This window comes from Marmota monax, unplaced genomic scaffold (assembly GCF_021218885.2).
Source record: "Marmota monax isolate L192 unplaced genomic scaffold, Marmota_monax_Labrador192_F-V1.1 WCK01_AAM20220418_F8-fsc00153, whole genome shotgun sequence".
In the NCBI taxonomy this organism is placed as follows: domain Eukaryota; kingdom Metazoa; phylum Chordata; class Mammalia; order Rodentia; family Sciuridae; genus Marmota; species Marmota monax.
Genome location: NW_026692146.1, coordinates 2,126,077 through 2,153,612, shown reverse-complemented (window position 1 = coordinate 2,153,612; position 27,536 = coordinate 2,126,077). Strand labels below are relative to the sequence as shown.

General features: G+C 34.8%; 1 protein-coding gene across 1 annotated transcript in view; it reads right to left on the bottom strand.

The window, feature by feature from the left end:
- Positions 1 to 27,536, bottom strand: part of Dnah14 (dynein axonemal heavy chain 14) — a 376,944-nt gene that overhangs the window by 299,985 nt on the left and 49,423 nt on the right. The window contains exons 8-10 of the mRNA XM_046419847.2: positions 26,608 to 26,752; positions 14,196 to 14,327; positions 13,166 to 13,416 (exon numbers count right to left, since the gene is read on the bottom strand). Of these exons, the coding sequence (XP_046275803.1) occupies positions 13,166 to 13,416; positions 14,196 to 14,327; positions 26,608 to 26,752 (528 nt within the window). The remainder of the gene's footprint in view (positions 1 to 13,165; positions 13,417 to 14,195; positions 14,328 to 26,607; positions 26,753 to 27,536) is intronic.

Genomic DNA, 27,536 nt, shown 5'->3' with positions numbered 1-27,536 from the left:
GACTATATGATTCTATACCTAGAAGACCCAGAAAACTTCTAGAACTAGTAAATGAATTCAGTAAAGTAGCAGGATAAAAAATTAACACCCATAAATCAGTGACAAATTCTCTGAGAAGGAATTGAAGAAAACTACCCCATTCACAATAACCTCAAAAAAAAAAAAAAAGATACTTGGAAATCAACTTAACAAAAGAGGTGAAAGATCTATACAATGAAAATTACAGAACCCTAAAGAGAGAAATCAAAGAAGACCTTAGAAGATGGAAAGATCTCCCTTGCTCTTGGATAGGCAGAATTAATATTATCAAAATGACCATACTACCAAAAGCACTATACAGATTTAATGCAATTCCGATCAAAATCACAATGGAATTCCTCATAGAAATAGAAAAAGCTATCATAAAACTCATCTGGAAAAATAAGAGACTCAGAATAGCTAAAGCAATCCTTAGCAGGAAGAGTGAAGCAGGTGGCATCACTATACTAGACCTTAAACTATACTGCAGAGCAAAAGTAAACAAAAACAGCATGGTATTGGCATCAAAACAGACTGGTAGACCAACGGTACAGAATAGAGGACACACAGATTAACCCACAAAATTACAAAATTGCAATTATATTAGACAAAAGTATCAAAAACATGTACTGAAGATAGCATCTTCAATAAATGGTGCTGGGAAAACTGGAAATCCATATGCAACAAAATGAAATTAAACCCTTATCTCTCACCATGCACAAAACTTAACTCAAAATGGATCAAAAACCTAGGGCTTACACCAGAGACCCTGCGTCTAATAGAAGAAAAAGTAGGCCCTAATCTTCATTATGGGGATTAGGCCCCAACTTCCTTAATAAGACTCCTATAGTGCAAGAATTAAAATCAAGAATTAATAAATGGGATGGATTCAGACTAAAAAGTTTCTTCTCAGCAAAAGAACAATCAGTGAGTTGAATAGACAGCCTACAGCTTGGGAGCAAATTTTTACCACTCACACATCAGATAGAGCACTAATCTCTAGGATATATAAAGAACTTAAAAAGCTAAGCATCAAAAAAAAAAACAAATAACCCAATCAACAAATGGGCCAAGGACCTGAACAGACACTTCTCAGAAGAGGATATACAATCAATCAACAAATATATGAAAAGATGCTCATCATCTCTAGCAATCAGAGAAATGCAAATCAAAACTACTCTAAGATATCATCTCACTTAGTCAGAATGGCAGCTACCATGAAGTCAAACAACAATAAGTATTGGCAAGGATGTGGGGGAAAAGGTACACTCACACATTGATGGTGGGACTGCAAAATGGTACAGGCAATATGGAAAGCAGTATGGAGATTCCTTGGAAATCTGGGAATGGAACCACCATTTGACCCAGCTACCCCTCTCCTTGAACTATACCCAAAGTACTTAAAAACAGCATACTACAGGGACACAGCCAGATCAATGTTTATAGCAGCACAATTCATAATAGCTAAACTGTGGATCCAACCCAGTTGCCCTTCAGTGTATGAATGGATAAAAAAATGTGGTATATATATACAATGGAATTTTACTCAGCATTAAAAGAGAATAAAATCATGGCATTTGCAGGTAAATGGATGGCGTTGGAGAAGATAATGCTAAGTGAAGTGAGCCAATCCCAAAAAAACAAATGCCAAATGTTTTCTCTGATATAAGGAGGCTGACTCATAGTGGGATAGGGATGGGGAACATGGGAGGATTACATGAATTCTATATAGGGAGAGGGAAAAGGAGGGAGCAAGGAATTAGCAAGGATTGTGAAATGTGATGGACATCATTATACAAAATACATGTATGGAGACTTGAATTGGGTGTCTACCTACTTTATATATAAACAGAGATATGAAAAAATTTGGTATATATGTGTAATAAGAATTCTAATGCAAAAAAGTACATGTATAAAGGCAAGAATTGGCTTGAACATACTCTATATACAATGATATGAAAAATTGTACTCTATATGTAATAAGAATTGTAATGCATTCTGCTGTCATGAATTTAAAACAATAAAATCAATAAAACTAAAAAATAAAAATAAATCAAGGTAAAGTCTGTGTTTTATGTGGTGTTCCTGGAAATTCATATGACTGACCTTAAGTTCAACTGCCCCCGTGGGCCAAGGGCAGCAAAAAATAAAAACAAAAAATAGAAAAAAATAAAGATAAGAATCTATGTACATTGCTGGTAAAAACTTAAAAGATGCAGCCATTGGGTAAAATGGTAGGATAATTCCTCAAAAGGTTAACATGGGATTACCATATGATCCAGCAATTATGTTTCTAGTTATATACCTCAAGGAATTGAAAGCAGAAACCCAACCAGATATATACACACCAATGTTTATAGCAGCATTATTCACAATAGCCAAAAAGTGAAAACAAACCAAACCCCCATCAAAAAATGAATGCATACAAATGTAATATATTACATATAGATAATATAATATTACACAGTCTTAAAAGGAATGAAATTCTGATGCATGCTTCAATATGGATGAATCTTGAAGATAATATGCTAAGTAAAATAAGTCACATAATAAATCTAGATATACAGAATAGATAAATTTATAGACACAGAAAGTATAATACAGGTTACCATGACTGGAGGGGGATGGTAATAAAGAATATATTATTGGGTTCCAAGATGGCACCCCAGAGGTAGGCAGCATTCTGTGTTGCTCCGTGACCTGGGAGTTAGAATAGTTAGAATACTGCTTCCCTGTAAGCGATTTCCTACTCCTGTGCAGGAATCACAGCAACTGTGCCTATCCAGGGCTCCAGGCTTTAGTGTCAGAGTAGGTCTCCAAACTCTTCACCCATGCAGGACTACTGGGTACCCGGGCAGGACCATCAGCACTGGCCACCCACTTGAGCAGAAATCACTGACACCACACCCACACAGGACACAACAGCTTCCCATACACAGGATCTTCAGTGCCACTCCCATGTGGACCCCTATCTACCAATGTGGGGCTCCCCTGGTTGGCACCATCTTGGGACTCTGCAGCAGTGGATATAGTCCCCTATGCCACTGTAGCCTGCCTGCACCTAAGAACTTCACATAGGCTCTGAAGTCAGCTGACAGCCAAGCCACTGAGCTCATCTCTGAACTCATTGTCCAATGCCATCACTAGCCTCCCCCCACCCGACCCAAAAACCCCTCTACTGAAAGCCTCCATGTTGGGTCACATATATCACCATCTTCAGTGGGGGCAACTCCCAGTTTGGAACTCTGGCTGGCCAGGTACCTACTTTCTAATTGTGCCCTCTCACCAGGAACCACTACCCTGGCACAGTGACAGCCTGGTTTCCTTTACCATCCAGGGGGTGGAGACACCAGCTAACAACAGACAACCCCATCTATTGGATGAAAAGAGAAGCAGGAAAGATACTGATTTCCAACCAAAACAATCCCTGTTTCTTCCTTCAAGATTTTTTTTCCCTCTCCCTCTCTATTCTCCTGCCCTCACATCCCCAACATATGTGAAACCAAGTACTTTGCATGAATTAGGATTTTCAGGACTAGATTGTCTGAATAAAATATTACAGTTGTGTTGCATATTCTTTTGTATTTTCTTTTTTCCCATCAATTTCTACTATTTTAACATTTTTTTATTTTTTCTTTATATGTGTGTTTGTTTTATGTACTCTACTGTCTTCCCACTTATTTGTCTACCCCAAATTACTTCCTCTCCCTTCTCCTCTAGATCTAATTTTCTTTAGATTTCTATTTCACATTTTCTAAGATATAACAACTCTATATCCTCACCTCCTACCTCTTCAGCATATCATCCTATTCCTCACCCCCAGTTCTTTGTCTACCATCGGAAACTGTAAACCCTTTTTCAAACCTACTGAGTATATTGCAGATAATAATTGAATTCACCATTTCTGTTCATTGTGACCAAACTGTAAATGTCTTAATAGCAAACATTGGTTTTTAGGGTGTATACTGTTGATATTGGGATCTGATAACATTCACCTCAAAGGAGAGGTATTGAATCCCAACAGGGGCACTAGAAGCCTACAGGGTAAAAACAGTGACTCCTCCAATCCACAGTGCTAGAAGGGAAGACTCACAAACAATATGAAAAGACAAGGGAAGAAAGTGCCCCAGACAAATCAAGATACCACATTATTAGAATCCATGGCAAGCACAGCAGAAGAAATTACAGAGAAAGAGTTCATAATTAAAATGTTCTGCAAATTAAAGGATGATATAAAAGAAGAAATACAGACAGCAAAATATCATTTCGACAAAGAGCTACATAAACAAACATAGGAAGAAAAGAATACTTCAATAGGGAGATAGAGGTTCTTAAAAACCCAAAACACAGAGAAATACTTGAAATGAAAGAAACAATAAACCAAATTAAAAGTTCAATTGAAATCATCACCAAGAGATTAGACCACTGGGAAGCAGGACCTTGGACAATGAAGACAAAATATATAATCTTGAAAAGAATGTAGATCACAGAGTGAAAATGGCAAGAAACCAAGAGCAGTACATACAAGATATATGGGATATAATTTAAAAAAATAAATTTAAGAGCTCTTAAGAATGAGGAAGGAATAGAGTTCCAAACCAAAGGAATGAGCAATCTATTCAATGAAATAATATAAGAAAATTTTCCAAACATGAAGAACGCATTGGAAAACCAAATCCAAGAGACTTACAGGACACCAAATGTACAAAATCACAGCATACATTCACACCAAAGTACATTATAATAAAAATGCATAACATACAGAATAAGGAGAGAATATTAAAAGCCATAAGACAAAGGAATCAGATTACATATGGGGGAAACCAATTAGATTATGTGCAAATTTTTCAACCCAGACTCTGAAATCTAGAAGATCCTGGAACAACCTATATCAAGCTCTGAAAGAAAATGGATGCCAACCAAGAATCTTAGAGTCAGCAAAATTAAGCTTTAGATTTGACGATGAAATAAAAACCTTCCATGATAAACAAAAGTTAAAAGAATTTACAACTTGAAAGCTTACACTACAGAATGTCCTCGGCAAAATATTCCATGAAGAGGAATTGAACAGCAACAATGAAAATCAGCAAATGGAGGTATTACACTAAAGAAAAAACTTATCAAAAGAGAACCAAGTCAAATTAAATACAAAGAAAAATGACTGGGATACAAATCACGTCTCAATAATAACCCTGAGTGTTAATGGCCTAAACTCAACAATGAAAAGGCATAGACTAGCAGATTGGACTTTAAAAAAAGATCCAATAATATGCTGCCTCCAAGAGACCCATCACATAGGAAAAGACATCCACAGACTTGGGAATCAACCTAACAAAAGAGGTGAAAGACCTCTACAATGAAAACTATAGAATGCTAAAGAAAGATTTCCCATGTCTTTGGATAGGCACAATTAATATTGTCAAAATGACCATACTACCAAAAACATTACAGATTTAATGCATTTCCAATCCAAATCCCAAGACATTCCTCATAGAAACAGAAAAGCAATCATAGAATTCATCTGGAAAAATGAAAGACCCAAAATAGCTAAAGCAATCTCTAGCAAGAATAGTGAAGCTGGTGGCATCACCATACTAGACCTTAAACTATACTACAGAGCAATAGTAACAAAAACGGCATGGTATTGGCACAAAAATAGACTAGTAGACCAATGGTACAGAATAAAGGACACAGAAACTAACCAACATAATTACAGTTATATTAGACAAAGGTGTCAAAAACATACATTGGAGAAAAAATAGCCTCTTCAACAAATGGTATTGGGAAAACTAGAAATCCATTGCAACAAAATGAAATTAAACCCTATCTCTTACCATTCACAAAATTCAACTTTAATTGGATCCAAGACCTAGGACTTACACCAGAGATCCTGCGTCTAATAGAAGAAAAAGTAGGCTCTAATCTCCATCATATAAGATTAGGCCCATACTTCCTTAATAAGACTCCTATAGTGCAAGAATTAAAATCAAGAATTAATAAATGGGATGGGTTCAAACTAAAAAGCTTCTTTTCAGCAAAAGAAACAATCAGTGAATTGAATAGACAGCCTACAGCTTGGGAGCAAATTTTTACCCCTTACACATCAGAGAGAGCACTAATCTCCAGGGTATATAAAGAACTCAAAAAGATAAGCACTGAAAAAAACAAATAACCCAATCAATAAATGGGCCAAGGAGCTGAACAGACACTTCTCAGAAGAGGATATACAATCAATCAACAAACATATAGAAAAATGTTCATCATCTCTAGCAATTAGAGAAATGCAAATCAAAACTACTCTTAAAATTTCATCTTAGTCAGAATGGCAGCTATTAAGAAGAAAAATAACAGCAGAATGCATTACAATTCATATTACATATATAGAGTACAGTTTTTCATATCTCTGGTTATACACAAAGTATATTCATGCTATTTGTGTCTTCATACCTGTATTTAGGGTAATGATGTCCACCTCATTCTACCAACTTTGTCCCCTCTCTTCCCCTCACTCCCCTTTGCCCTATCTAGAGTTTGTCTAATCTCCCCATGCTCCCCCTCCCAACCCCACTATGAATCAGCCCCCTTATATCAGAGAAAACATTCGGCATTTGGGTTTTTGGGATTGGCTAACTTCACTTAGCATTATATTCTTTAACTCCATCTATTTACCTGCAAATGTCATCATTTTATTTTATTTTATTTTTTTGAGTAATATTGTCCAGGAGAACCTACCTCATTCTAATATGGATATCCAAAATTACTGTACAGAATCCCATACAAAGTTAAGGCAGTAAAAAAAATTTAAAATAAACTAAAAAATCTTTCAAAAGATTCTGACATTTTTCCAGGTGTAGTGGCATATGCCTGTAATCCCAGTGGCTCAGGAGGCTGAGGCAGGAGGATCTTGAGTTCAAAGCCAGTCTCAGCAAAAGTGAGACACTAAGAAACTCAGTGTGACCTTATCTCTAAATAAAATACAAAATCGGGCTGGGAATGTAACTTAGTGTTCAAGTGCCTGAATTTAATCCCCAGTAACCCCCTGAAAAAAAAATGATTCTGACATTTCATTATCTAGAACTCTGTACTCAGTGAACATATCCTATATGAATCACATAGAAACGTTTTTAGATACCCCAAAATGGAGGGAACTATTTCCCAGTAGGCCTATACTAAAAAAAATATTCTGAAAAGAATTTTTCAGGAAGAAGGAAAATGGTCCTATACAGAAATAAAAACAAGAAAAGAAAAAGAACACAAGAAGTGATAATTATGTGGGTAAATATAAATGAATATTGACCATTTAAAACAATACTTTTAATGTTGTACTGAATTAAAATATATGAACTAAAAAAGCATTTAAAATATGTGTGACATAATACTGTGAAAGTCAAGAGGAAAGTAAACATTTAAATGTTCTAAAATTCTAGCAGTATCATGGAAGTGATGATAATAATAATAATAATAATTAGTATTAACTTTTAAGGCTATCTGCTTTTAGATTAATTAAATACTTTTATACATATTCAACATTTCCCTTCTATTATATTGTTCCTGTTATATCCATCATTACATTTTAGTGGTTACCCTGAAGCAGTCAAGGTGAGCAAACCTTTTCTGTAAGTAGTCAGGAAACATTTCATGTTTTTTGGGCTAAAGAGTGGTCTTAACTATTCAACTGCACCTTCTAGTTCAAAAGCAGTCATAGACAGTGTGTAAACTAGAAGGTGTGGCCTTATTCCAAAAAAAAAAACTTCTTTATGAAAACACACTGCCACAGGATTTGGCATATGGGATCTATTTTGCTGACACTTGGTCTAAATAGACAGTTCTAAATTATCTACCAAAGAAAAGCTATGACAACTAATGTGTAAGTTTAGTAAGGTCACAGATACAAGGTTAATATACAAAAGTTAGTTCTTTATTTCAGGAATATTTAGAAGTTGAATTAAAAATAAGAGTACTTAAGAACATTAAAATATGAAATACATAATTATAAATCAATAAAAATGTGTAATATTTGTATACTGTGCTTTATAAAATGCTGATGAAATAAATTAGAGAAGATTTAAATAAAGGGTCTATTGCACCAAGTTCTGAGCTTTGAAGACTAAATATTAAGATGTCAAATCTCCTAAGATTGATCTATTGATTCAGTGCACTCTCAATTGAAATATCAGTAATAACAGGCCATTTTCTAAAAAAGAAAACTTCAATTTAATTCTAAGATTTATATGGAAAAGCAAATGAATGAGGATAGTCAAACTTTAAAGAATTTTTAAAAACAAACTTGGAGGACTGATTTTAAGATGTTATAAAGACTGTAAAGTATGTGTAAAAAGATAGATCTACAGATCGCTGGCACAAAAGAGAGAGTTCAGAAATGGACTCCAAAAATATTAATTAATTTTGAACAAGCTGCCAAGGCAATTCCATGGAGGAAGAATAGTTATTTTGGGAAACAGATGGAGTAACTAAATACCCATATGCAAAATAATATATACCTCAGACCACACCTTGAACAATTTACAAAATTTTGCTTGAAACGTGCATAAATGTAACATAAAATCAAAAAGCACAAAACTTCTAGAAAAAAATAATGAGGAAAAGAATCACACTGTTGAGTTAGAAAAAAAAAAGGAAGAAAAAAATCAATCTTACATAGAAAACACTCCTTAATAACCAGTGAGTCAAATATGAAATTACAGGGGAAATCAGCATAAAAATTAAATGACGAAAGTTAATGAAAATTAAAATATAATATACCAAACTCCTTGTTCAGTGAAAGCAGTGTTGAAGAGAAATTGGTTACTATAAAAATTACATTAAAAAAGAATAAAAGATTTCAACTAAATAATCTAAACTGCTACTTCTAAAAAAGAGAAAATAAACAAACTAAGCCTAAGCAAGCAGAAAGAAATAATAAAGACTAGAATGGAAATAAGTGAAATAGAGAAAAGGTGAAATAAAATCAATAAAATCAAAAGTTGGTTGCTTAAAATGATTGAGAAAATTGATAAACTGATAGCTAGGCTGAAAAAAAAAAGAAGAAGAAGAGAATCCCCAAATTACTAAACCCTAGAATAAAAAGAAGATATCACTACTGACCTTATAGAAATTTAAAAGATAATGAGTAAGTATTATAAACAGCTATATGCTAACAGTTTAGATAATTTAAATAAAATAGACAAAATTCTAGAAAGATACAAAATACCAAAATGTCTCAAGACGAAATATAAATAGATCAATAACAAATAAAGCAATTTAACAGATGATTGTAATACTTCCTGTTATGGTTTGGATCTGAAATGTCCCGCAAAGATTCATGTGTTGAGGGCTTAGTCTTTAATGTAGCAGTGTTCAGTGGTGGGGATTTTTTGGAAGTAATTGGGATCATGAGGACTCTGATCTCATCAGTGCATGCATTCATTAATATCTGAATGTACTACTGGGAGGGGAGACCTACTCAAAGGGAGTAGGTCACTAGGGGCATGGCCTAGAAGAATATTTTTCATCCCCACTGTCAGTTTCCTAACTGCCATGAGTAAGCAACTTTCTTCTGTCATGCCTCATCGTGATGCTCTGCCTCATATCAGGCCCAAAGCAATGGAGCTAGCTGCCCATGCATTGAAACCTCTGAAACCACAAGCCAAAACAAAATCTTTCCTCATCTAGGTTCATTTTCTCAGGAATCTGTCATAGCAACAAAAAGCTGACTAACACACTTTACATACAAAAAAGCCCAGGCCTACACTTAGTCCGTTTTGTGCTACTATAACAAAACTCTTGAGATTGGGTAATTTAGAAATAATAGAGAGTTATTTCTTAATATTCTGGAGACTAAGAAGCCCAATGTCAAGGGGCCTGCATCTAGTGAGGGCTTTCTGACTATGTCACCCCATGATGGAAGGCAAGAGAACATGAGAGAGACAGAGACAGAGAAGAGAAAGGGGCTGAACTCATTCTTTTGTCAGTAACCCACTCTAGAAATAATGACATTAATCTATTCATAAGGATAGAGCCTTCATGACCTAGTCACTCTTAAACATCCTACCTCTTAACCTGGTTACATCAGGGATAAGGTTTCCAACACATGAACTTTGGGGGGACACATTCAAACCATAACAGGGACATTCTACCAATTTTTTCAGAAAGAACTAACACCAATTCTTCCCACTTTTTTCCCAAAGATAGAAAAGGAGGTAGCTCCTCCCAATTTATTCTTTGAGATCACTACTACCCTGAGACCAAAACCAAAGGCATCATGGGAAAACTATAGACCAATATTCATAGAAGAAGAAAACCTCAATAAAATACTAGCAAACCAAATCCAGCAGCATATACAAAGGATTTTACACTATAATAAAATTACACCTATCCCAAGAATACAAAGTTGATTCAGCCTATGAAAATGTATGTATATAGCATAATTTGCCATATTAGTTGAACAAAGAACACATAGTTATCTCAATTGATACAGAAAAAAAGTATTTGACAAGATCCAACAATACCTCATGATAAAAACATTCAACAAATAAAGCTAGATGTGAACTTCCTCAACTGATAAAAAGTATTTTTTAAAAACTCACAGGTGGCATAATGCTTAATAATAAAAGAATAAGGTGCCCCCCAAATCAGGAACAAAACAGGGATGTTTAATCCACTACTCCTAATCAACATTGTACTAAAGTACTTACTAGCTATGACCATAAAGCAACAAAAAAATAAAAGGCATCTTATTGGGAAGGAAGAAGTGAAATTATCTCTATTTGTAGATGATACGATCCTGTAAATAGAAAATCCCAGGGAATAAGAAAAAAAAACAAAACAAAACAAGATATTAGAGCTAATAAACAGGTTCAACAAGATTGCAGGGTATAAGATCAATGTATTTCAATCAATGAGCAATGAACATCCAAAAATGAAAAAATAATTCCATTCATAATAGCATGAAAAGAACAAATTTTTTATGATAAATTTACAAAAGAAGGAACGACTCAAACACTGAAAACTACAAAACATTATTAAAGAAATTAAAGAAGTCCTACTAAGTGAATGGAAAGACATTCCGTGTTCATGGATTGGAGGACTATATACTCTTGGTATGAAAATACGCCCAATATTAATCTACAAATTTAATGCAATTTCTATCAAAATCCCAGTTGCTTTTAGCAGAAACTGGCAAGCTGACTCTAAAATACATACAGAAATTCAAGTGAATCAGAATAGCCAAAACAATATTAATAAGAACAACAACATTGGAAAATTCACATTTTCCGGTTTCAAAACTTATGACAAGGTTATTATAGTCAAGGTAGTGTGACATCAGTATATATATATGCATGCCAATGGAACAAAATTGAGAATCCAGAAATAAATCCATATGTTTATGGTCATCTGACCGTCAAATAGTATGCCAAGACAATTCAATGAAGAAATGGTATTTTCCTTTCAACAAATAGTGCTGGGACAACTGGATATTCATATGCCAAAGAATGAGTTTGGACCCCTATCACATTAATCAAAAGAACTAACTTAAATATTTAAAAGCAAGATTTGAAGTTATAAAATTTTACAAAAAGAAAACAAGTATAAATCTTCATGACCTTAGATTAGGGAATGACTTCTTAGATACACATAAAGCACAATAAATCAAAAATAAATAAATAAAATTCATAAAAGTTTAAAACTTTTGTGTTCCAATGAATACTATCAAGAAAGTGAAAAGAAAACCCACAGAATCCAAAATTATACAAAGAATTCTCAATATAAAAAGACAGCACAATTAATAGGTTAATAGGCAACCTAAGTCATGAAACTAGTCAAGACACAGAATATAGATTAGAACCCAGGTGATCCGATCCACACAAAAAAACTGGAATAACTTCAACCAAAACCTATGTATTTCTTCCATACCATAAAATATACACAAGACATGGTGTGCTTAAAAACTGAGTTATACTAGGATTATTACTATAATGGAAAAATATGTCGAGAAGTCTAGAAAACTGCACATACAAAAAGACACCATATTTAAGTCATGGAATTAGGGGTTGTTTCCCAAATTTTATAAAGTAAGATGAATTATCTATACTAATATCTTTTGTTAAAAAGCTATGTTTAGGATGTAAAGATTTTTTAAAAAAATACACACACAGATTTAGAGGGAATAAAATTATAATGTGCTATCACTAAAAAGTTATGTTCCTGCATAGGCTAAAGTCTTGGTACTGGTTCAAACCAGTTAAGATGCTAGTAAGCTCATGACATAAGCTCTGTGGATTCAGAAATAATTAGATAAATAGAATAGGTTATCTTTAATATTCTCCAAATTTTTATGAATTAATACATTTTCAGCTCTGCAGTTATGATAATGAAACTTTGATTTGACTAAAATAATAATGCTAAATTTTGATAGTTTTGATATAAATATTCAACCATTTCAATTAATATGCCTTGTTTCACAAGTTATAGTAGCTAGATCCACTTGTAGAAAATAAGAAAAAATGCTTTATTTTTTTAAAATATATTTTTATTTGTTCTAATTAGTTATACATGACAATAGAATGCATTTTGACATATTATACATAAATGGAGTATAACTTTGAATGCTTTGCTTTTAATAGTAGTATTTCAATAAAAGGTCAGAATTATTTTTCAAATACTGTCTTATTTGGGAGAAATATTTAATAGATATTTCCTGAAGCTGACTCAAATTTCAACTGAACCTGTGGCTCTTTCCAAAATCATTCTCACATATCATTAAGAGCTAGCACTGAACATAGGATTGCCAGACTTAGCAAATAAATACAAGGTATCTAGTAAAATTCTAATTTCAGATAAACAACAAGTAATTTTTAGTATAGGTAATGTTTGGAACATACTGCATACAAAAATTATCTATCTGAAATTCACATTTCACTGGACATCTTGCACTTTGTGGCAACCAGATTTGTGAAGAAACTTAGAAATTGTCTTAAACTTTAACATTAAAATACAACTAAATAATAAGTTTTGATAATTGGAAACGTGAGTACTCTGCTACAAGGAGAATTTCCAAATTCTAGCTTAAATTACTGGATATTTTCTCCATAAGTAGAAATATATTACAAGATAACTTATTTTTATTAGTCAAAAAAGCATGCTTTACCCGATGAGATTTTCATTCTTCTTTTCTGCTGAAAGTGGCGTTCTAGCAGAACCATTAAATTCTTCCAAAAGTAGTGTGACTGCAATGTTCATAAGTTGACGGATGAGTTCCTGAAGTATGCAGTCAATCAGCATCATAAACCTGTAAGCTGTTTCCAATAGATGCCGATATGTACACAGCTTGAAATGTGTTGTTTCACCCTCAAATGACTTTGATTCAAAATATTCTTTAATTTCTTTCTTTTCTGCAACCTACAATTTTATAGAAAATTGAGAACTGTGTGATTTCCTATGTTAATACAGCATGGTTTCTAGTTTCTAGTATTTCATTAGTCTGAATAACATATTGGAGTTAAAATTGATCAAAAATTTCCATTAAAATTTTACTTTATGCTTGTACTGTATGTAAACATCAGCCAAAAAGAGAATAATTTATGTGTTTTGAAGCTTATCTCTCTAACAAGTAGATAAATTTTGAAAGTCAAACAAGGAAGAACATATTAATTTCGTATCTACATGTTTCAACCTAGAGGGGCCTTCTGTAACAGTGTATAAGATACCTAACAGCATACAGAATGAGAATGTTCTGAGAGGATTGATCATTATATTATTGAATTTTCTTTAAAGTTTTTTTTTTCATATAGTTATGTTTTTTCATCTTGCCTGAGCAATGTTTTTTTCTTTATCTTATGGACACTATGAACTTTGTAACTAATCACATTTCCCTTTACATGCAGTATGCCACCTCAAGTTATAGATTTAAGCATCCTTAAGTTGTATACATAAACATGTACATGTGCATTCATATGGATGTATACACACATATACGTATTAACAAACATATACATACATATTTGTTTGCATGTTATGTGGCACCTGGAAGGGTTCTTATAAATAGGCAGTATCCATTAGTTGATTAATCAACCTCCTTTTATCTCCACTGTCAATTTCCAACACTCTCCAGAGTTGCAATTTGGAGCAATTGCTTCAGTCAGTACATAGCAACTGAGAGGATGTAATTAAACAATTACCTTTAAGATTGTACTTTTCACTTTTGAAATTGCTTTATCCCTAATATCTTCAAGTTGTTTCAGTGCCCAAGTAGTTTGCTGAAACTGTTCTTCACAAAATTCATCTAGAGAATATGTTCGAGAAGTATCCAGCTAATTAAATGATAGAAAATATTGAGTGTTGGAAAGTCAAAAACTCATTTACAAACAAAAAAGAGAAAGATGAGATACTTGGTTATCTTTTCACATCATAGATAAGAACATATTTAATGATTTCTTTTTTATATATGTATTATAGGTATTTTCTCTTTTTCAAATTTAAATAACCCATAGTTAAATCTAATTGAATCTTCATAAAAAGATATAAAATATACATTGTTATTTTAAATCATAATGAAGATTAAACTGAAGCAGAAAATTTAAAAGTTAAGGTGTTTTTTAAAAATATTTACAAACCTAGAGAACCCACCAGTTCTAGAAATTACTTTAACTTTTGATTTGCCCCAATTATTTGTAAAACTTAAAAACATGAACATGAAATTCAGGATAAAAAGGATTAAGTTAAATAATAGCAATATAAATAATAAATTTTATTCAGAATTTGTTCAGAAGCTAGTGAAACTGGAGTTTTGAGATGAAACTTGATTCTCTGTTTCTGTTGGCAGGCAAGACAGAAGTTTCTTCACTTCTGCTGGTAGGTGGTGGTGGGGGTCTACCTATGTCCTTTAGTGTTGCAGCAGACCCCAGCAGCTCACCATCAATTTCTTCTTCTTTCTGAATTCTTGTCTTTTGAATTCAAAGAATGAAATCCACAAACCAGGATGAATGAGTCTAAGATCAGGATTTATTGAAGAATAGGAACAGAACATTGTAGCATAAGAGGGGACTCAATAGTAGTTTTCTTCATCCTAGTGTACTTAGTCTGGGGGTTTATATAAGCCCTTGGGTCACTGCTATTAGTCCAAACTTAGGCTAATAAGGATTTGGAAAAGTATTAATGCTATTGAAATTTATGCTAATTAAGGTTTGAAAAAGGAATAACACTATTGGTTAACCCTGAAACTCATCAGGTTTGCCTTACTTCCTGCTGAGAGCCATAGCCAAGTAGGAATGACGCATGGCATTTTTGGTTGAAAGGTGACACCAGCAAACCATTGAGATGATAATGATTATGTTAAGATGTGCATTCAATTAGAGATTAGACCCCTGCTGTCCACCTTGGCCTGCTACTTTGGAGCTCTCGTGGGACTCCCGGAGAGTTCCCATTCGTTGGGGAAGTGTGGTAGGAGGGAATTCCGGAGGAGGGATTTCCTATTGGGGTGTGTGTCCCGGGAGGAGCCGCGTGGCATGGCGTTCGGCATTTTTCCTGGGAGCGTGTGTGGAGTGTGCTGGTGGAGTTCAGAAATAAAGTTTGTTCCTGTTTGAGTGGCTCGTGACTTTGTGCCCAGCCAGACTGCAGCATTTTGTGGCCCGTACAGGGAACACCTGAAGCTCGGAGGTAAGTGAAATTGCTCGCCCCTGAGGGAAGGCGAGAGAATGGGTGACCATTTCAAAAAACAATTTGTTCTTGTTTTGATTTATTTTGTTTTTGTTTCAAGCTGCCTATCCCTAGGACTTTCTCAGGCAAACTGGGAAAAATGGTTGGCTCAAGGTTTGAAGTTGTTTGGCCCTGAGGAAGAGAAAATTGATAAAACGATTTTTTGTTCCGTTTTTGTTTCATTCTGTTTCAGGTTTTTTTTTGTGTTATCTTATTGGGTTGCGTTATCTTTATAGTAGATTTGAAATTAGTAAAAAACAAACCGAAAGAGTGTTAAGTAAATTGTTAGAGGTTCAGACCATGGAGAAAGACATTTTAGATCAAGCAAAAGAGAAAGTCTCTCAAGCTAGTCAGACAGAGGAAGAAAATTTAAAGGAAAAGGGGCTATGAGGGAAACAGCTACAACAAGAGGCTGCTACTAACACCGTTCTATCACCAGAGGGCGTAATTCAACCAACAGCTCCACCTACAGAGATATCTGAGTGGCCCTCAACCCCCGAAGTTGATAGATGGAATCCTGAGATAGGACCTCAAAGATTAGCATGCCCTGTACTTGAGCAGGCAGGAGGGCAGCGAATTCACCATGCTCTAGATTTCAAAACAGTGAAGCAGTTAAAGGAGGCTGTAACAACCTATGGTCCCCAAGCACCCTTCACTGTAAGCATGGTCGAATCCATTACCAACTTGGACATGATGCCAGCAGACTGGGCTAGCATGTATAAATCTGTGCTAAATGGAGGGCAATATTTGTTATGGAAGGTTGCCAATGAGGAATTTTGCACGGAAATGGCTAGGCAAAATGCAGCAGCCGGTTACCCTCAAAGAAATCTAGATATGTTGTTAGGAAAAGGACCTTATTAGGATCAATGGCAACAAATTGAATATGATCCTGCTATATATGCACAAATTGCTGCAGATGCAGTTAGGGCATGGAAGACTTTACAAGGACATGGAGATTTACAAGGTCAATTATCTAAGGTAATACAGAGAGCTAATGAACCTTACGCTGAATTTGTAGATAGGTTTATTCAAACAGCTGCCAGAGTTTTTGGGGATACAGAACAAGCAATTCCATTAATTAAACAGCTAGCCTTTGAACAAGTGAACAGATGGTGTAAGGAGGCCATTAGACCATGGAAACATGGAGATTTAAACACATATATCAAATTATGTAGAGACATTAATGAACAAGGGCAAGTCCTAGCAGCTGCAGTACAACAGGCTTTAGATGCCAGGCCGAAAACATGCTACAATTGTGAACAAACAGGACATTTTAAAAGGAGTTGCCCCATAGGAGGAGGGTTTAACAAAGCTAGGTATCAAAGGAGCGGAATACCAGGTATTTGCCCACGATGCCATAGAGGGAGACATTGGGCTAATGAATGCCGTTCTCAAACCACCAGAGAGGGTACTCCGTTATCAAAAAACAGACAAGGACCAGGTGTTTACCCACGATATTGTGGAGAAAGGCATCAGGCTCCATTGCCAAAAAACGGACTGGGGGGCCCAATGCTCTAGGGCCCACAAGCACAAATATATGGGGCAGTGGAGGAACCCAGCAACACCATCAGGGTAGTGCCCAGGACACAGTATCCATTAAATCCCTCATCAGACAAACCAGAGGGAGCACAGGGTTGGACATCTGCACCTCTGCCAGAGCAGTACTAACTCCAGAGATGGGAGTTCAAATCATTCCCACAGGAGTCAAAGGACCTCTTCCCCAAGGAACAGTAGGCTTATTATTGGGATGCAGTTCTTCTACACTAAAAGGACTTATGATAAGTCCTGGGGTAATTGATCCCAATTATGTAGGTGAAATAAAAATTATAGCTAGTTCTCCAAGAGGTATATCAGTAATTTCACCAGGAGATAGAATAGCACAGTTATTAATAATACCCAGCCTGCATGATAAATTTTCCAGTCGTACTGTAGAAAGAGGTTCCAAGGGATTAGGCTCCACAGGTGTAGATTGGGCTATGCTGTCTTTAAATTTAGATTCTTGCCCAATGCTAAAACTAAATATTCAAGGACATGAATTTAATGGGATACTGGATACAGGTGCTGACCTTAGCATCATATCTCGTCAAGAATGGCCAAAACATTGGCCATTACAACAAGCCACTCAAACACTTCGAGGCCTAGGAGTGGCAACTAATCCCCAGAGAAGTGCAATGGTATTAGATTGGAAGGATCCTGAAGGATGTGAAGGAACTATATAGCCATATGTATTGGATCATCTTCCTATAAATTTATGGGGACAAGATGTCCTAGATCAATTAGGTTTGTCATTAACAACATCAATCCTAATGCGCCCACTACTAGGGCTAGACAAGGTTTTAGGAAAGAAAAAAGATTAGAAGAACAAGAACAAGGTATAGCAGCACCAATTCAAATAGATCAAGGAATAAATAGACATGGATTGGGTTTTCAGAAGGGGCCACTGAATCAAAATTACTTGGAAATCAGAAAGACAAGTATGGGTTCCTCAGTGGCCCCTGACTAAAGAAAAGATACAAGTAGCCCATGACCTTGTCAAACAACAATTAGCAGAGGGACATATACAACCTTCCATATCTCCCTATAATACTCCCATTTTTGTCATTAAAAAGAAATCTGGTAAATGGAGATTATTGCAAGATTTAAGAGCCATTAATAATGAGATGGTTATTATGGGACCTGCTCAATCAGGGATTCCTCAATTGTCTGCTTTGCCAAAAACCTGGTATGTTTTAGCTAGAGATATTAAAGATTGGTTTTTTTTTTTCAATTCCAATTCATCCTGAGGATAGTCCACGTTTTGCATTTACTATCCCTGCACTGAATCATGAAGGTCCTGATCAGAGATATGAATGCAAAGTACTCCCTCAAGGGATGGCTAACAGCCCAACTATGTGTCAAATTTATGTTAACAAAGCAATCCAGACACTTAGAAATCAAAATCCTGAACTACAAATATTTCACTATATGGATGATGTATTACTAGCACATAAAGATAAAAACACATTGCTAGAATGTTATGCCACACTTACAAATTTATAAAAAATTATAATCTAGAGATAGCAATAGATAAAGTACAATTAAATTTTCCAATTAATTATTTAGGAGTTCTATTATCCTCAACCATGGTCCGTCCACCAAAAATTCAAATACGAGTAGATCAACTCAAATCACTTAACGACTTTCAAAAGTTATTGGGAGACATAAATTGGATAAGGCATTATCTAGGCATACCAACAGGAGAGTTGGGACATTTATTTGGTATCTTAAAAGGTCCATCAGATCCAAATTCACCCCGCATGTTAACGCCTGAAGCAAGAAAGGCATTAAAAATTATTGAAACATATATGGAAAATATGCATTTGGATAGAATTGATATAAGTTTGCCTTTATTATTTATTGTAATACCAACAAAAAATATTCCTACAGGAGTATTTTGGCAAGAAGGTCCATTATTGTGGATACATTTATCTTATTCTCCTAACACTATTCTTACTAGGTATCCTGAGGCTGTAGGACAATTAATACTCAAAGGAAAAAAAGCATCAAAGGGAGTGTTTGGAATTTCTCCCAATAAAATTATTACTCCATATACTATGGATCAAATTGATGAATTAGCTAATGAGTTAAATACTTGGGCAATAATCATGTGTAAATCTAATGTTTCATTTGATAATCACTTACCATCTAATCCTTTGTTGTCTTTTTGGTCCTCCCATCCTGTAGTTTTTCCAAAAATGACAAGAAAAACACCTATCATGAATGCTCCAAATATATTCACTGATGGGTCAAATAATGGTACAGCAGCAGTAGTTACCCCTGATCAAACTTTTACATTTTTAGTACCCAAACAATCAGCTCAAAAGGTAGAGCTTAATGCAGTTGTACAAGCTTTCGTGATGTTTAAAGATTCTGTATTTAATTTATTTTCTGATAGTCAGTATATAGTTAATGCTATAGTATCCCTTGAAGATGCTGGTAGGATTTCTCCTTCCTCTACTGTTTTCTCTTTGTTTTCCAGTATACAAAGTCTAATCTGGGACAGAAAAGATCCATTCTTTATAGGACATATCAGGGCACACACAGGATTGCCTGGAGCCCTTAGTTTGGGCAATGATTTAGCAGATAAAACTACACATGACATACATATTTTCTCTACACTAGAAGAAGCTACAAATTTTCATAAAAGGTTCCATGTCAATGCTAATACTTTACAAAAGCGTTTCAAAATAACTAAGGAACAAGCCAGACATATAATAAAACAATGTCAAAATTGTGTGACCTTTTTACCACAAGTTAATCTTGGAGTCAATCCTAGAGGATTGATACCTAACCATATTTGGCAGATGGACATCACACACTTGCCAGAATTTGGAAAATTAAAATATTTGCATGTTATAGTTGATACTTCTTCCGGATTTTTGATGGGCTCCATTCATGCCGGAGAAAAAACTAAAGATATTATAGCTCATTGCTTACAAAATTTTGCCACTGTGGGCGTTCCAAAACAGTTAAAAATAGATAATGGTCCTGGTTATACTTCTACCTCTTTTAAACAATTTTCCTCATCATTTGGCATTACTCATATAACAGGAATCCCATACAATCCACAGGGACAAGGCATAGTTGAAAGAGCTCATCAAACTATTAAAATGTACTCATTAAAGCAAAAAGAGGGAATTGGAAAGGGGTATATATCCCCAAAAGATAAACTTAAAATAACCCTTTTTACTCTAAACTTTTAAAATTTGGATTCATCAGGGCTTAGTGCTGCGGAAAGGTATATGAATACAAAAAATGTACATAAGCCTAAGGTACTTTGGAAGGATATTCTAACAGGACAATGGAAAGGTCCTGACCCAGTGATTGTCTGGAGTCAGGGTTCTGTTTGTGTGTTTCCACAGGGAGAACAGCAGCCGATTTGGATTCCAGAGAGACTAACCAAAGTGATTTCTACAGACCAAAAAGAAGATGATTTGACTCAAATCCATAACAGCTGATATCTAGAGCTCCAGCTTGGCTATTCTTACATCTGCGACAGTGATTAACCAGGATGCTTTTTTAAATATCTATTTTATTATTGCATTTTTCCACATCATAAAGTTCTATTTTATTTTTTGAGCTCATACAGACCTAGGTTAATGTTTTTCTGATAAGTTTTATTTTTTGACTGTGGAGTTTTTAAACATTGCAATGGAGATTTCACCTGTGTAAAGCTACAAGGCCTTTACTATTGTCTTATGTGTTGTATGTTTGTGTGCACACTTGTGTTTTGTGTTGTATGTCTGTGTGTGCGTATGTCCATATATCATATATGAGGAGCGCTCATGAAAAAATGGTTCCGAATTTTTTTTTATTCACGTGATTTAAATGGTTTAATTTAAATTGGGTAAACAGCTGTTGAGGATTGTTTTAATATGTGTACAAATAAGGAGGTTAACAGATCTATTTGTTTACTTTCACCTTTCCTTTTAATTATATTTAATAATGAATAAATATATTTAATATATTTCAACATATTTAATAATTCTGTTCAGTATAATGTAAATTGTTCAGAAAATTGTTTTCTTAGTACCTGTTGGAATGTTACATATTTTTTTTTTAGCCATCATTGCCAGAATTCCTATCTTCATCCCAGTGCCGGTGAAGACAAAGATAAAACAAAAACTACAGCTTCTTTGATAGTTATCACAACAAACTGTATAAACTGATGCATCAATGAATAATAACTCAACAAGTAATAATCAAGGAGTCGATTTACTTTGGGAGGAAATGGACATATTGATAGATTCCTTTGCTTTGAACTGCTTGCAGAACTTGCCTGGACTATGTGTCACTTGTATGCATTGTGAACTATCTGTTGGTGCAGTGAATTGTGGTAATGCTGGAGTATCTTTGCTGCTGGCATCACCAGTGGTACAATTTTTCAAAGGACCTGTCTTGGCATTTCTGTATCCTCCTCCCTTCTGCTAGTGATGGTCTAAAATTTGGTGGCCAACAGAGGTGAGGCAAAGAACCTCACCCACCCCCCACTGGTGCATAGGCCTATCCACAAGTATGGCTGTATGCTGAACCGGTAGTCACTGACAGGTATGATCCAATTGCAGTGGTACCAACCTAAGACAGGAGGCTGACGCCTAGAGGTCAGCTCATCTGATGACGGGTAAGGACCATATGTTGTATTGGACAATGTAATAGGCACGGTCCCTAAGCCACATTGCTTGTTGTTTATTAAACAGAAGGGGGGAGATGCTGAGAGCCATAGCCAAGTAGGAATGAGGCATGGCATTTTTGGTTGAAAGGTGTCACCAGCAAGCCATTGAGATGATAATGATTATGTTAAGATGTTTATTCAATTGGAGATTAGACCCCTGCTGTCCACCTGGGCCTGCTACTTTGGAGCTCTCGCGGGACTCCCGGAGAGTTCCCATTGGTTGGGGAAGTGCGGTAGGAGGAAATTCCGGAGGAGGAATTTCCTGTTGGGGTGTGTGTCCCGGGAGGAGCCGTGTGGCGTGGTGTTCGGCATTTTTCCTGGGAGTGTGTGTGGAGTGTGCTGGTGGAGTTCAGAAATAAAATTTGTTCCTGCTTGAGTGGCTCGTGATTTTGTGCCCAGCCAGACTGCAGCAACTTCCATTTTCTCCACCTTTTGGAAAAAAAGGAGGTTGAAGTCATCCAATTGCTCATGCTCAGTGGGGTGTCGGGAGCTGCAGAGCTTCCAGGAGTGCACTTTTGCAGCGGAAATGACCAATGTGAGCAGACTGGGCTGCCAAGGGCTGATAGTTCAGCTTGCCTCAGCTGACCCTTGCACTGGCCTGCTCTGCCTCAAGCCCGCATTGCCATGGCAGGCTCCACATGGCAGCTCATGCTTGCTGCCAGTGCTTCAGCCCACCTGGGCTGCTACTCCATCACTTCACTGATCCCCTGATGCTTCTAGGTAGGGACAAGTGAACTGGCTGCATGGCTTGGTGGCTGGGTAACCATGTCATCATCAGAAAACAACAACAACAAACAAACACACACATCAACCATGCTGTTTATCTTTGTTAGTAATATTAAAACAAAAAGTTTCACGCATTCATGTGTAGGCCATCATTTTTCCTCCTTTCAATATTTTCTTATTTTTTCCTATATAACTATGTTAATTTTCTTGTCACAGTACATTTTCACCAATAAATATGCAAACAATGTTTTCCCTAGATATAATACAAAATAAGGTAAGTTGCCCAAACAAACAAAAAAGTTTAAGAAGTACTGCTCTATCCTTAACATTGTGGATTTACTTTTTGAGTTTCTCTCTTGGTTCCATGACTGATTACTAGTTCCTAATTTTTTTAGTAAAATATTTCTCAGAAAGCTTCCTTTTTTTTCCTGGTCTCACTGCCAACCCCCTAATTGAAGTTCTTATTGCTTTTGCTGATATTATTTTCATAGTGTACCAATTAATTCTTTAACCCCAGCATCTCTCCCCTTTCAATTTTTTCTACACACCAGTATCATGGTAATTTTCCTAAGAATACCATGCTGGGAAACTTTCAACAGTTGTTCTTTCAGAAAAGTTCTCAAAATTTACCTGGCATTAATCACCTCAGAAACTTGCTAGAAGTATAGATTACTAGCCATCCTCTCCCCTAAAAGTACATCTTTATTAAGCACCCCAAATTTTTCCCAATAAAACAAACATCACTCTTGAATATGAAACAATCCAAAGTCTCAACTCTACCTTGTTTTGTAAACTTGGATAAGGATAATCTATCAGTTTCATCATTTGAAAGTAAAGGTTTGAATAAAATAATCCACATGTTCTTTTCTTTTTACATTAACATATTTTAATTAACACTTTTAGTAGCACAATTACATATTTATCTATTTTATTGATGCATGGCAATTATATATAATAGTGGGATTCATTGTAACATATTCATAATGCACACAATATAACACTATAATATGGTCAATTCAATTCCCCAGTATTTCCTCTCTCCCTCCTTTCTCCTATGTCCACCTGAACCCCTTCCTCTACCCTATTAGTCTCCCTTCTATTTTCATTAGAAGCCCTCCTTCCCTTTTTTTTTCTCTCTAGTTTCCTCACATGACCCTTAATTTGGCTTATTTTGCTTAATATAATACTCTCAAGCTCCATCAATTATCCTGCAAATGGGATATAATTTCATTCTTATTTATGGGTAAATAAAATTCCATTTTACATATATGTAAATTCATAGATTTTTATATATGAATACACATACACACACATAAATGAATAGTTGTTCATTCATTGATCAATATCTAAGCTGTTTCCAAAATTTGGCTATTGTGAATTATGCTTTTATAAACATGGGTATGCATGTATTGCTATAGAATGCTGACTTTAGTTCTTTAGGATAAATACTGTGGAATGGTATAACTTGGTTATATGGTGGTTCCATTCCTAATCTTTTTGAGGAATGATTTCCATACTAATTTTTTGGTTTTGTTCCACAAGTTCGTTCACTTCTAGTTCTAGAAATTTCACCTCATTTACAGGTGTGCTTTTATTCTGGTAGAGTATTACATGTGTATAGTTAACACATAACATGGTATGCTCATGAGTACCATTCATGGCATAGAAGAATCCTATCCTTTACATGCATAACCTTGCTTCATTATCCTCAGCTCCCTACTGTCAGTCTTTATTGGTGTCTGCATCTCCCAGCAATGCATAACCTCCCAGTTCTAATCACAACTGGTCACCTTTTCAATCCTGACTTCAGGCTTTGCTCTCCCTCTGAGACTGGCTTCTTCATGGACAGTCTCAGGAACTCCCATTCTTACAAACTGTTCACCTAACAACTCCCTCTAAAAATGCTCCTGCCCTTTGGGGAGATTTAGGTCCTATTTTTCCCTTATTCTATTATTCTAAGCCTGACATTCATGAACCAAAATTTAAATCAAATTTATATTGAATAGCTTATCCGTATTTGAAATCCTTATTTTACTGTCTTACCCTTCTTTTCTGACTACTAAAATTCAGCATGGCCTAATTCACAATGTAAAGCATGTCCTAACTATGACTCCAAATAAAGCTAATTTCTGCTTCTGATTTCTATGATATGACTGTTTTTTACAAGAATTATTTGCCAGGAAACATTTTTTGATTTGCATTTTTCTAACTGATTAGCAATACTGATTAGCAAAACAAAGGGACTACCTCTAGAAATTAATCATCAATTTTATAAGCATAAACTGTTTATAAACTACAGACTGAAAACACCAATTATTTGTTTTTATTTTGTATTCTTCTCCTTGGTACAGCACTTTGCATATAATAGAAAATCAACAAATACTTGCATATCATCTGGCAAAGTTTATTTCTCTCCTTTTGATGTTCTGGGGGAAAGCTGATATGGCTTGAAATCTCCAGAAAGAAATCCTAACATTCCTTCTCTATCACTGTTAGCATTACCATTAGCATATTAGGTACAAACTTAAGAGATTTTCTAAAGTCTCCTTTGCCTTTCCATCCATCATTAAGTTAATTGATAAATTCTGTCTCTCAGTCAGTCATAAAACAATCAAACTTCAAACAGTTATTAGCTGCCCAACCTATTTCCTTCTATATGAAAACTGTCTCAAAAATACAGCTCAGTGAAATGTCTCCTACTTCAGTTGAATTTAATCTTTTTGAAATATTAATATTTCAAAAATAGATACCCCAAATATATGAAATATATTGCATATGTAGTGATTAATTCATCCTCCATTAATTAATTTTATTTATTCATTCACTAAAAGAAAATTGAACAATCATTATATATAATCAATTCTAAAATTAAGATGTTAATTGATCTTATCACATGTGTATAGTTAACACAGTAAATTTTTTATCTGATTGTCAAAATCATAATTTGTCCAAGCCCCTTAACAATTTTACCTTTCAGTATCTCCTCCATACAGTGGGTTGATGAAGTAAAATCTGCTGCAATCCTATTCAACTGTACACTAAATTCTTGAGATTTATAGTTCTATGTGTTTTAACTCTTCAAAATATATAAATATAATTAAATCATTTCATTAAAAAGTTCATTCTTTATAGAATATTGAAACAAGAGAATTCATAAATTTAACTAAAATCTCTTGAGTTGCAACTTATAAGTTCTTAACATGTATGTGTGTGTATATATACATATACACACATACACACACACACACACACACACAAAGGAAGGATAGCTGAAAACTGTATATATATATATATATACACACACACACACATACACATACACACTGAGGGAAGGATAGCTGATAACTGCCAATTATGTATTAGGTAAAATAATACTGTATTGTATTGTCTCTAAATACGTATGTAAATAAAATAAATAAATAAAGTAAATAAAACATCTCAGAGATTTAGGTTAAGAACAAGAAAGACATTCTTTCTAAAGAATGTTATTAACTGTTAAAACTGACATCCCTGGCAATCATGTCCTTATTTTAGAATAATAGTCACTCATAGGAATGGTTTATTTATGGATCTAGAAGTCTGTTTTCCTTTCATTCAAAACTTTGCTTATATCTGGAAGTTGTGGTTCACTCCCATAATCCCAGTGACTGAGGAGACTGAGATAGGAGGAACAAGAGGATCACAAATTAGAGGACAGTCTCTGCAATTTACTGAGACCCTATCTCAAAATGAAAATCACAAATTAGAGGAAATTCTCTGCAATTTACTGAGACCCTATCTCAAAAAGAAAAATAAAACAGGGATGAGGATGTAACTCAGTGGTAGAATTCTTCCAGGTTCACTCCTCAGTACCAGAAAACACACATAAATATACACATTCAGACATACAAAACTCTTCCACTTGTTCTTTCCAGTTTCCACATACCAATATTAGCTGATTGTAGTATACTTTTACCTACCTTTACAAGCCATATAGCAGATGTATTATCTTTGTGTTCATTATCATTTTTGAGATTAATTGCATCTTCACAAAGTCCTTTTACATAAAGCAAACAGATTTGAAATATCTCATCAGCCCAAAAAAGATTGCGGTACAAAAATGTCCTGAAAGAAATTTTCAAACTAATGTCTCATTTCAAATAAATAAAATTAATTAAGAAATAGCTAGCATAGTTTATGTCATATTTCTGTAATTAAAATGTTCTGCATTGACCTCATTTTAAATAAAAACAACTGGTAAGCATTAGGGGTTGCGTTTAGTTCATGTTTTGGATGCTGGATGGCACCAAAATAGGGAGGGTAACAATGATTATTGAATCAAATTATTGAATTTCAATAATTTTGAAACATCAACCAGTGTTATCTAAAAAGAATTATATTTCCTCAATTTATTAAATTTATTAAATCTAAATAAAAGTCTTCAATTTACTTTTCTCTCAATTATAGGAAAAAAGTTAACTGGATTGGGGCCTATTTAGAGAATATTTCTCAAATTTTCTACCTACCTATGTCCTAAAATAAAGAAGATGGACCTTTTTCTTTTTTCTGCTCTTTTTCACTGGTCTATTCATGACCACAAAGCAAGTCACTGCCAGCAACATTAGAAATTACAGACATAACTAGAGAGAGAAAGAGCAGAGTGAAAGAGAAAAGTCTTCTTAAAAATAAAAGCTTCCCCGTTTGTGGAAAAAAGGGGGTTTTCTGTGCTTTGTGATCTCTAAAGGGTGGCTGATTTTAAGGCTTATCATGCTTATGATATATCTAAAAAAAAATCATTAGCTCTTCCATGTCTTCCCCTGTTTATAGATAAAAGCTTTATATTCTATGAAGCTAGTAAAATTTGAGCTTCATGGTCCTTTCATTTGCACTGCCCCTTCTAAAGTCTTGT